Below are 13,010 nucleotides of genomic sequence, written 5' to 3'. Positions count from 1 at the left end.
TACAGAAGAGAGACCAGGAACAAACAAATACGAGATCAACATCAGAACATTATCCGATATGTATATAGTAGAAGTGAGTAGCTGGCAATGGGGGCAGTGTCGGGTCACAACAGCAGTGCGAGTGAGTACAGAGCACCCGAGAGCAGTAGTGGGGCGCCCTCGATCAAGTGAAAGAGCTGCGAATCACAAGTACGGGAGGTCGGATTACGAAGTCATTAACAGTGTACCGAGGGAAATGCGAATACTCAATTATCAGTGGGTTTTTGGAGTCCGTGAACTTTAATGAAATTTGTCAGTATCATCAAAGTGAATGCATCTGATGTAGTTGTATGTGTTTCCCTCTGTTTGAAGACGAATGAATTGAATTCCTTCATTCGTGTGGCCATATTGTCCGTAGTAGTTTTACAATTCCTGAGGGTATTTTTGATCAGTCATCAAAATGTTAAATAACAGCACAAAGCTTTGTTTTCTCCATTTTACACTGCAGTCGACACACCGACCGATTCGTACAGCCGTCAACAACGAGCCGTACACCGCACGTCGTCCAAATTCTTTATACAATGCTCGGAACGATCCAGCTTAACTACGAAGGTGTGACGTAAATGTTACATTCTTTTACGGGAATTTACTAGACTCATCAAACCGCCCTTGTATGAGAAAGGCTACAGAACCTCAGATTCAAAAAGAATATAGTAATTCCTATTCAGAGAAAGGCAGGTGTTGGCAAGTGCAAATACTGCCAAACTACCAGTTTCATTTTAATAAATCACAACTGTAAAATTATTTAGAGAAGAATGGAAAAATAAGATGAAGTTGACCTTGTAGAAGATCAGTTTAGGTTCTGGAGAAATGTAAGACCGGGTGAGCCAATACTGACCTACACATCTTCGAAAAGAGTTTAATGCAATGCAAACCAAGATTTAAGAAAATGCTTATGGCTACATTGACTGGACCTCACTCTTCGAAATCTAATAGAAAGAAGTGCTTACAGGAAGGAAAACAATATCTACGACTCTCACAGAATCTTGACAGCAGTCTTAAGAATCCGAGGACACTAAAGGGAAGCGGCCGTCGAAAAGGGTCACAGTCTAGCTCCGACATCATTCTGTACGTACGACGGGCAGGGAGTTGACGAAACGAAGCAGAAATTTGGAAACAGATTTAAAGTTCACAGAGAAGAAATAAAATCTTTGACGTTTGCCGACACCGTAATTTTGTCAGAGATGCAAAGAACTCCGAAGGACAGTCGAACGAAACAGACCGTGTCTCAAAGTGACAAACTGACCAGAGTCAAATAAAATTGGGCAATGTCGAGGGAATTAGTATCGATAAGGTGCGACACCCACCGTCGGCAGCCAGTCGCGGTCCCACAGGGCGTGCAGCAGCTCCTTCTGGAAGAGCTTCATCACCTCGGCGTACAGCTCCTCGCACTGTGCACTCAGCTTCGCCACCACCGCGTCCTTCATGCGATCTGCAACAGTAACGTCAAAAGTCCTCCAGCTCTTCAGAGAAGACCAAACCCTGCAAATGCGACAGTCTCTGTATTTTGTCGAGACAGAAAGAGGCGGAGGGGAGGGGGGGTTCGAAGGAGGAGGAGAGAGAAAACGGTGTACTCGGGACAGGAACGGGCATTACTGGTAGGGAATAGTGTCGATTACCTTTTAAATAAAAAGACATCTGATACCGTCACTCTCCATTCGGAGAATACACAGAGATGTTCGTGCCCGCGACACCAGAAATAGAATACACCGGACCGAGTATATACCAAAACAGCTTGAAATTGAGAGTTTTGTACCACATAAATTAATATGTATCAAGAGATATATATATAAATATATGTCTGCTTGTGTCTGTGTATGTGTGGATGGATATGTCATCAGAAGTTTAAAACATATTGCAAAATGATTTAGACAAGATATCTGTACGGTGTGAAAAGTCGCAATCAGTTCTAAACAATAAAAAGTGTGCGGTCACTCAAGAGTACTATAAAGAACATCAAATTTCGGTTACACTATAAATGGTAGAAATTTAACGGTGGTCAACTCAATTAAACATCTACACATTTCAATTACAAACAACTTCTATTTGAACTGTCAAAGAAAATGCTGTCGGGAAGGTGAACCAAACCGTGTTTTATTGCCAGAATATTTAGAAAGTGGAACAGGTCTACTGAAGAGACTGGCTTGTCCGTCCTCTTCTGGAGTACTGCTGTGTGGTGTGCAACCCATTCCAGACAGGACACGACATGTCCGACTGAGGACATCGAAAGAGTTCAAAGAAGAGCAGCTAGTTTTGTTCCGTTACAAAATACTGCAGAGGAGTCACAGATACAACAAGCAAGTCTGGGTGGCAATCACTGCAATAAAGGTTACCTTTATTGCGTCTAGACATTTTCACCAAATTTCGATCGCCAATTCCCCCTCCGAATGTGAAAAATTTGTCAGCTCCCACCTACGTAGGGAGGAATGACTGTCACAATACAATAAGAGAAATAAGAGTTCACACAAATAGACTGAGGTGTCTTTTCCCTCGAGTGCTATTCAAAAACGAAACGACCGAGAAACAGCCGAAATGGTTCGACAGGTCCTCTGTCGAGCACTAGCGTGTGAATTGCAGGTTAGTTGTGTAGATATAGACAAAATATATTGGCAGAAATCTGAAAAACAGATAACCCCATTCTTTGAGAGAAATCTGAAATGCACTTGCAAAGATTCTGTACTGGCAAATATCTGTACAAAGTAGAAGAAAGTAGATATAATTGTGTGCACAGTGTGGAACTAAATACTCCAACATCACCTGTGTTCAGAAGTAAACATGAGTTGCCCATTACAAACTAACTGTAAACCAAATGATGCCTACTCTGACACACACTGATTTATGAAAAATGAAGACACTATTAAATGTTCCCCTAACAGGCATAAACAGTGGGTGATCAGGAAAGGATACAAAGACATCAGCGGGTTTAAACAAATTTCATTTTTTTTTCTAATTCTGAATATATCATATCTTCATTTATCTAGACTGTCAAATTTGTATCATTTTTTAAAGTAAAAATTGCTATTAAGTTCCTAGAGTTCCACGACCAGAGTCATATTCGACCAAATAATTTTGGGTATCAGGCCACGTTATCATACAATACTACAGCAACTAAGCTGCCGAGATTTCCACCGACTCCCTGTGATCCTCTACAAGGTGTTTACTGCTCGGTACTGGTGAATGTTGACATCCACACGTTAACTATTTCAGTTATATAGCCGATATTCTATTTCCTACCAATCACCTATTCTATTTCCTACCAATCACCTACTGGAGTTGTCACCCAATCACCCACCAGAGTAGCACAAGCAATAGCCTACCATACGGAACTGCTACTTATCTTCAAATTGTCCAATGACTCCCAGATATGTGATGTCGGTAGCGACCGTATAACTGAAATAGACAGTATGTAGGGGAAGACATTCACCAGTATTCTGCAGTTCCCTGCCCCGAAGAGGACCGCAGCAAGTCAGTCGAAATGTTGCCAATTTAGTTGCTTTAGTGTTTTATAACGACGTGGCCCAATACCCAAAATTATTCTATTAAAAAAAAATTGCCAGTTTCAGGGAAAAAAGCGACACCATTTGAGACACCCAACATACTGCCACGAGGAAATGGAGCCCCACCTTAAAATGAAGAGGAGACCAGTGCCACTAGAAGTACAGGCTGAGAAATCACTTTCAAGATGCGAGGAGTTGCAGGACCAGCTCCACCGTGCGGAGATGTTTCCAGGTCGAAAGGCACGAATTATTTGTCAACTTGCGACAGTGTCTGCACAGAGGTTGACATTGAACTAACCTTTGACACAGTTATCTGGCTGGAAGAGTTCTAGAAATTAAAATTTTAATGTGCAGCTCCAGGACGTGGAAAGTAAGTTAAGTAAGTACATTTTAAATGTAAAATATTTTACATAATGTTACAGAGTTCAGAGGGGCATCCATTTAGCCATGCTCAAACAGAGGGAAAAAGGATATTTTCAGTCAGGCCAGAACCACGTCTAGGACAGCACAGCTCGAGGCTGAGCTGCAGGCCACAGAGAGGAAAACAGGTCTTGGCACGAATGTGCATTAGAATGGATTCCACACACAAATGGATGGAAAGAAATAATCTGTGCACATACTGAGCAGGATCAAACAGCATCCGCTTCAGAATTTGACATTTCTTCTATACTCATTGTTGTGTATTTATACAGGGTGATAGCAGAGGAATGCCTTTGTCCGCCCCCCCCCCCCCCCCCCCGCCATTAAAAAGGAATTGTGTTCTGGACGCAAGAAGTCAAATATTTACTATCAACTAAAAAAAGGGTCAAGCCTACCAAAACTTTCATTTCTTCTCATAGCCATACATTGTGTATCTTAATTTACAGCTGAATTTTATTGTTTTTCTTACAAAACTGTAGTACTCGCAGACAAGACTGCCACGACAAACTTTAACTGGAAACCTCGTAAATTTCATAAAACTCCACAACAATACTGCGATACCTGTGATAAACTCTGGAGCGTATATATGAGTGTGACTCAAAGTAAATTACACTAAATAATCTGAAGGGGAGATTGAGAATAAGCATTGAAGAAAAAAATACCATTCTACAGATACAGTACTATTTTTGAACGAAATTACGTAATCCATGCAGGAGCTTCTTTGAATGTTTTAGGCTCTCTTCTTTTAGTCCAGAGTCATTACAGTGCTTTTAACAACTACACTGTTGAGCCACATTATTTAGTTTCTACAGCTTAAGACAGTTTCAGTTAATCTGTAATCTTCACTATCAGAAAATAACACAAATATGGCTTCGTGTAGATTTTTACCCACTGTCTAGCACGTAGATAGCAGTTACAAAGTCAAGGGTAAAGGGCTAAGTTCACATATAAAATAAAGCAACAAATTAGAACTTCCTGTCAGTTCAAAAGAAAACAACACGTATCACATTAGTTACTTCTATAAATTATCTGATTACCTAGGTTTAAGAACTGAAAATTCCTGTAGACTCCACGGTAGTTTTCAGTGTGCAGCTGCGAGACTGTTAGTAATTCATTACTAACAGGACTCTCATTTCAGATATAGGTAATTATTATTATTATTTTTTTTTTTTTTTTTTTTTTTTTTAATAAAATCTTCTGCCGTGCCAGTTCGAATACAATTCTCTATCTCGTGATGGCTCTCCCCGCCACTGTCGCTGGGAGTAAAAACCACCGACTGCTGGGGCTGGCACAGACACCCGCTTATACAGGCACGATTGCAGCCTCTGGCACCAATCAGAGAGGGCCAAAAACAACGAGTGCATCAAAGGCATGTCGGGCAGCTGGCACCAGCGGTGGGATACCAACGGGCCTGACAACTGGGGTGCCATTTCTTTTCTCAGCAGGACCCCATCTGTGACACACTTACAGCACAGTGGTGCACCGACAATATTCTCCGATCAATTTTGTCGCCCTTCTCGGCAAGCCACCCCGGGCTCACATTTTGGCAAGATAACAGCCGCACACGTATGGCGACGGCTCCTACCACTAGTCTCCGCGTTCGCCGAACCCTACTACGGCCGCCGTATCACTTCCCAATTGAGAATGTTTGGAGTATTACAAACGCGGCCATCCAAACACCCTGAGATTTTGACAGCCTAATGCGCCAATCAGAGAGAATTTGGTACCATATCCCTCCGGAGGGTACCCGACAACTCTACCGATTGACACCGAGCTGAATAACCGCTCGCGTAACGGCCGGAGGGGGCCTGCACGTTACTGAGCTGCTCAATTTGTGACACTTTCTGTCGAATAAATTGTCCATTTTTTGTGAAAGTGTAATAATTTGTCGTCTGTACATGTACATCACATCTACTGGCCTACATCCCGTTCGGATAATTCTTCCCGAGGCTTCCTATTTAATATCGTAAATGAATACTGTTATAAGTACTTATCTCCAGCACGATTCTAAGAAGCAGTCCTCAAACACAGTCACAGTTGAGAGAAAAAGTGAGTAGCTTTAAGTTTAGCATTAACCTACACACACATTAGAATGCCCTCCAATCGAACATATGATCTCAAATTCTGTTACAATTCTTAAATTAATTTGATGACACATTCTCAAATTTTTGGACAAATACTTTCCAATTGGCATGTTTTGCCGAACTGCAATGTTATCGATGCTATACTTAGCTATTTACTAAGCACTGACGTAAACAATCATTTTTATATTAAGACATTCGATATATTTTATTATTGTTATTAAAATTGTAGGCATCTGTGGCATATTAGATGTGATCACATGTAATATCTGCAGTGTTTAACATTACGAGTCAAGATACCTGTAACAGAACTTGAATAGCGTAAAGTTATCATTAAAAACGCACGCCGCACGATTTGTTACGATTTGGTTGGTCATAATAATAGTAACATGCTTTTGAATACCATTAAAATATAACGGCGATACCTGTTTAGTGGTATTGGTAATAATATGTAGTAAATTAATGAGTAAGGTAGCCGATCCTATACGAAGAGGTAAAAATTGGGCATATTAAGGTGTTTTGCTTTATATCGACTAAGCTGATGATACGGCGTCTTTTTTTTTTTGTTTACTCTTAGAAAATACAAGTAAAGAAGTGCTAATTGTGCATTGTGAAAAATAGAGGGGCGAATTTTAAATAGCTACAGTGTATAATCAGACTAACAAATGGATATTCAGTTACGAGAAATAGCGAAGTGTGGTCATTAAACTGAGTACACCTACAGGGCGGTCAATTCCGGGATAAGTCTATTCGCATCTCACGAGGGACGCGGTATTAGGACCTTTTTTTAAAAAAATTATTATATCGCGGAGAGTGGGCTTCAGTTTACAAAAAGGAGAAAAGCTGTATCATTATCATTGACTGTTGGTGTCAAGCAACCAAAACTGTTAATCAAAGGGTTTCGGTGAATGAGTGGTGAATGTGAATGAAACTGTGCATGGAGTTATGTTAAATAAAGCAGAAGATACAAGACAGTTTGGTCGTATCTGTTATTATTCCATATACTGTAACATTTCTTCTCGTTGTGCGAAGCCTTTATGGACGATCGTTATGGCAATTTGTTTTGAAGGGATCTCGTTCAGAGTTAAGTTTTGGGGACCTGGTCAAGAGGGGGTAGTTCGTAGATCCTAACTACTGATGCTATTCTGGAATCAGGTGCTGCTGTGACTGTTGTGTGCTGTCAATGGCTTAAGGTCATCATATCTCATGCTCTAAGATCGACGCGCCTTTCACCTTGGTATAACGGTGTCTCACGGTACCAACGACAACGAATAAAGAAACGGTAGAAGTGGACAGAGTAACAAACTGTGCCCCTCCTTCCAGAACTGCACCCTGGATGCACTCGTGCTGGGAAGAAGTAGGGTCTGGAACTGTGTGTCAGGAGCATTGCAGCTCACCCTACCTATCAGTAACCTGGCAAAAGAGTTTAGCAGTCAACTCAACGAAGCAAAATTATGGGAGGAAATTTGTGTAGCCACAAATTCTTGTACGGTGGTAGGAGGGAGTGTCAAGAAAGATATCCTAAAAATTTCCATCAGTGAGGTGAGAGTTTGGAGGGGAGTTTAATGACGACTTTTGTTTTTCTCGAAGAATACCATGACTAATGGCGAAATGCTCCTTATTGCAAAATTAATCTGCGTTAAATTTCCCACAAAAAAGGTCCTAGTAATTTTTTCTTAAGGAGTAATAGTTAACAGATTGGAGGAGGATAAAGAAAACAAAAACAGATTATTAAAAATACTGTTTAATGGTTATAAAATTAATGTTTACAGTTAAATGAAGCGAGTTACGATCAAATATCAAATCCCGAGGCCATGCAGCTTTAATGTATGGTTAAATGATTAAGGCGTCCTCTCGGGTAAAATATTCAAGAGGTAAAAGTGTCCCCCCATTCAGATCTCCGGGCGGGGACTACTCAAGAGGACGTCATTATCAGGGGAAAGAAAACTGGCATTCTATGGATCGGAGCGTGGAATGTCAGATCCCTTAATCAGGAAGGTAGGTTAGAAAATTTAAAAAGGGAAATGGATAGGTTGAAGTTAGATATAGTGGGAATTGGTGAAGATCGGTGGTAGGAGCAACAAAACTTTTGGTGAGGTGAATACAGGGTTATAAATACAAAATCAAATAGAGGTAATGCAGGAGTAGGTTTAATAATGAATAAAAAAAAATAGGAGTGCGGGTAAGCATAGTGAACGCATTATTGTGGTCAAGATACACACGAAGCCCGTGCCTACTACAGCAGTACAAGTTTATATGCCGACTAGCTCTGCAGATGATGAAGAAATTGAAGAAATGTATGATGAGATAAAAGAACTTATTCAGGTAGTGAAGGGAGACGAAAATTTGATAGTCGTAAATCAGCAGTACAAAAGGGAGAGAAGGAAACGTAGCAGGTGAATATGAATTGGACGTAAGAAATGAAAGAGGAAGCCGCCTGGTAGAGCACAACTTAATCATAGCTAACACTTGGTTCAAGAATCATAAAAGAAGGTTGTATACATGGAAGAATCCTGGAAATACTACAGGGTATCAGATAGATTATATAATGGTAAGACAGAGAGTTAGGAACCAGGTTTTAAATTTTAAGACATTTCCAGGGGCAGATGTGGACTCTGACCACAATCTATTGGCTATGAACTGTAGATTTAAACTGAAGAAACTGCAAAAAGGTGGGAATTTAAGGAGATGGGACCTGGATAAACTGACTAAACCAGAGGTTGTACAGAGTTTCAGGAAGGGCATCAGGGAACAATTGACAGGAATAGGGGAAAGAAATACAGTATAAGAAGAATGGGTGGCTTTGAGAGATAAATAGTGAAGGAAGGCAGCAGTGTATCAACTTGGTAAAAAGATGAGGGCTAGTAGAAACCTATCGGTACAAAAGTAATATTAAATTTAATTGATGAAAGGAGAAAATATAAAAATGTAGTAAATGAAGCAGGCAAAAATGAATACAAACGTCTCAAAAATGAGATTGACAGGAAGTGCAAAATGGCTAAGCAGGGATAGCTAGAGGACAAATTTGGATGTAGAGGCTTATCTCACTATGGGTAAGATAGATCCTGCCTACAGGAAAATTAAAGAGACCTTTGGAGAAGAGAGAGCCACTTGTATGAATATCAAGAGCTCAGATGGACACCCAGTTGTAAGCAAAGAAGGGAAACCAGAAAGGTGGAAGGAGCATATACAGGGTCTATACAAGGGCAATGTACTTGAGGACAATATTACGGAAATGGAAGAGGATGTGAATGAAGATGAAATGGGAGATACGATACTGCGTGAAGAGTTTGACAGAGCACTGAAAGACCTGACTCTAAACAAGGCCCCCCGGAGTAGACAACATTCCATTGGAACTACTGACCGCCTTGGGAGAGCCAGTCCTGACAAAACTACCATCTGGTGAGCAAGATGTACGAGACAGGCGAAATACCCTCACAGACTTCAATAAGAATATAATAATTCCATTCCCATAGAAATCAGGTATTGACAGATGTGAAAATTACTGAACTATCAGTTTAATAAATCACAACTGCAAAATACTGTTGCGAATTGTTTAGAGATGAATGGAAAAACTGGTAGAAGCCGACCTCGAGGAAGACCAGTGTGGATTCCGTAGAAATACTGAAACATGTGAGGCAATACCGACCCTACGACTTATCTTAGAAAATAGATTAAGTTAAGGCAAACCTATGTTTATAGCATTTGTAGACTTAAAGAAAGCTTTTGACAATGTTGACTGGAATACTCTCTTTCAAATTCTAAAGGTGGCAGGGGTAAAATAGAGGGAGCGAAAGGCTATTTACAATTTGTACAGAAACCGGATGGTAGCTACAAGAGTCGAGGGGCACGAAAGGGAAGCAGTGGTTGGGGAGTGAGACAGGGTTATAGCTTATCCCCAATGTTATTCAATCTGTATATTGAGCAAGCAGTGAAGGAAACAAACGAAAAATTTGGAGTAGGTATTAAAATCCACAGAGAAGAAATAAAAACTTTGAGGTTCGCCGATGACATTGTAATTCTGTCAGAGACAGCAAAGGACTTGGAAGAGCAGTTGAACAGAATGGACAGTGTCTTAAAAGGAGGATATAAGATGAACATCAACAAAAGTGAAACGAGGAAATGGAATGTAAACGAATTAAGTCGGTTGATGCTGAGGGAATTAGATTAGGAAATGAGACACTTAAAACAATAAAGGACTTTGCTATTTGGAGAGCAAAAGAACTGATGATGGTCAAAGTAGGGAGGATATAAAATGTAGACTGACAATGGCAAGGAAAGCATTTCTAAAGAAGAGAAATTTGTTAACATTGAGTATAGATTTAAGTGTCAGGAAGTCGTTTCTGAAAGTATTTGTATAGAGCGTAGCCATGTAAGGAAGTGAAAAGCGGACGATAAATAGTTTGGGCAAGAAGAGAATAGAGCCTTTCGAAATGTAGTGCTACAGAAGAATGCTGAAGATTAGATGGGTAGATCACCTAACTAATGAGGAGGTATTGCATAGAATTGGGGAGAAGAGGGGTTTGTGGCACAACTTGACCAGAAGAAGGGATCGGTTGGTAGGACATGTTCCAAGACATCGAGGGAGCACCAATTGAGTATATGAGGGCAGTGTGGAGGGTAAAAACCGTACAGCGAGACAAAGAAATTAATACACTAAGCAGAATCAGAGGGATGTAGGTTGCAGTAGGTACTGGGAGATGAAGAGGCTTGCACAGGATAGAGTAGCATGGAGAGCTGCATCAAACCAGTCTCAGGACTGAAGACCACAACAACAACAATTAAATGTTTGTAGCACACTGAAGTGCTATGCAGTGTTTGAAGGGACTTTCTGTTCTGGCTAGTAAGAGGGTGGAGGGTAGACACGTAACAGAAATCTTGTCACTGGATTGTGGTTCGGCAGTTCCAATCTTTGTATGTAAACTCACCAGCAAGCAAGTGATTCCCAACTCTTCCTACCCCATTACACCACAAGAAGCAACTACAGACTGTTTCACAAAGCTAATTCGACGTCTGCTGCACGCCTTACGAATCACTGTGGATGCAGTCTGCTGCTGTGCGCCCACTGCTGTCTATCGCTAGCAGTGCATTGTAAAGCCATGTAACCGTGTCTTAATCACTCGGTATTGAATTAACAAATTACGTGTAAGTTACTTCACATTTCTCACGATGAACTGTGTTGCCATTAGTACGCACAAATCTCTCCCATCACGGAATTCAGAGGACTCGAGGCTTCGCAGCTGGGGTGCAATCGCCAATTTGTCTATTGAAGCTTTCTTGTATGAATGTACATGGGCTCCAGTGTAAGCAGTCAGAACGTTATACGATCTGTAATGGGCGAGCTGTGTCCTGCTGACGCGCGTCACGACCGTATGGCGTGACTGCAGCGTGTGAAAGTAGCGGAGAGGCGCTTACAGAATAATTACATTCTCCGGAACTATAAAAATTAATAACTGTTCTAGAAATAGTGTGAGGAACTTCATATGAGGTACTTAACCTTCTGTTGTGTAAAGGAACTATCTGTCAAAATCTGCTCCCGGGATTGGAATGACTCCTTACCCTCTCCCTTAAAACCCACATCCTTTCGTCTTTCCCTCTCCTTCCCTGTTTCCTCATTAAGCAACCTTGGGTTGCGAAAGCTTTTGCTGTAGTAATAAATTTAAGAATTTCAAATAGATATTTATGTTTTGTGTTAGGGTGAGCGTGAAAGAGAGTACTTGTGTGAGTGTATGTGGAACATTCGCCAATATTAAATTTTCAGTTTGTAATTCTGTATAGGAACTTGGAAGTGTTCCAGCTTTGTATCGTTGGAACGAATCCACCAATGGTTCCCCTACTAGTGGATGACAAATGTCCAAGCATGTTTGAATATGTAAGAGACAGCCAGAACGTTTGCAACTGTATAGTTAAATTCCAGACGTAAAGTACAGCTTAAAGTTTATTTGTTTAACTAGAGAGTTTCTTATTTTATTGATGTCAATGAGCTGAGAGCAGTGGTCGGTTCTAGCTAGATTTTGGTGCGAGCCGCACCCTGAAAGTCAGTTCTGATTGACTGTAATTCTGTACAGCCAATAAGAAGTGAGATGGTTTGCCACCTAACGCATGAGATAGAGATGCTGGGAGAGGCAGAGAAAGAAGAAGGAGGTGGTGGACTGGCTTCCGAAGGAGCGGGTCACGCTGAAAGTGTCCGAACGCATTATGTGTAAAATGAAGTGATATTGTGACTTCCACATTTCGGTACAGTGATAAAGGTAGCTGGTGTTTACCATTAACTATTTGTGAAATTTTAAGAGTCAAGAGATATTTTGTTCTGGAGAAAATCGCGTGTGTAAACTTTGAACTAAAAGTGTAACGGTACTAAGTAATTTGTTTTTTTTTTTTAGTATTAATGGCGAGCAAAAACTTTATTTGAAGACAACCTCTGAATGCCGAATGCAAAAGTAAATGATTTTGGAATTGGATAGGAAAAGTTCTCGCTGTTTGAGTGTGACGAGGACTGAACAGGAACTTGAATGATTTGAACATATGTGGGCTGATGGTCTTGCTTAATAGCAATAAAAAAAATCCTACTGCAAGTTTAAAAGGACCTTTGAACTTAGAAATTTGAACAGCAACCCGTTTCCAATTTATTTTTTAGATTTCACAAGACTTTTCAGCTTTTTGTACTTATAGTGGCCTCCAACGTGTAGTAATGAAATCTCGGTTTCTTCAACACTGCTTCTACGAGGTCTCTTAAGTAGCTACAGTCAGGAGTTACATGTGTAGATCGCCAGCAGTATCAAGGTAGATGGACAATTTATGTTGCAGAACCGCCGTCGATGTGCGAAATTGAGCTCGTTACGCCACAGACGGCACCGAGTTGTGTCACTGTGCGCACACACACACACACACAAGGTGGGTGGGAATATGTCTGACGGAACGAAGCTGATCACATTCCAGACTAGAACAGTAATCTGCTGAACTACACTGCTCG

General features: G+C 40.8%; 1 protein-coding gene across 9 annotated transcripts in view; it reads right to left on the bottom strand.

The window, feature by feature from the left end:
- Positions 1-13,010, bottom strand: part of LOC126293551 (programmed cell death 6-interacting protein) — a 139,630-nt gene that overhangs the window by 107,827 nt on the left and 18,793 nt on the right. For all 9 annotated transcript variants that reach the window (XM_049986825.1, XM_049986821.1, XM_049986817.1 and 6 more), the window contains exon 5: positions 1,347-1,471. In XM_049986825.1, the coding sequence (XP_049842782.1) occupies positions 1,347-1,471 (125 nt within the window). The remainder of the gene's footprint in view (positions 1-1,346; positions 1,472-13,010) is intronic.

The sequence above is a fragment of the Schistocerca gregaria genome, chromosome 10 (genome assembly GCF_023897955.1).
Source record: "Schistocerca gregaria isolate iqSchGreg1 chromosome 10, iqSchGreg1.2, whole genome shotgun sequence".
In the NCBI taxonomy this organism is placed as follows: domain Eukaryota; kingdom Metazoa; phylum Arthropoda; class Insecta; order Orthoptera; family Acrididae; genus Schistocerca; species Schistocerca gregaria.
Note: the sequence above shows the minus strand (reverse complement) of the source record. Positions and strands in the feature narration are given on the sequence as shown.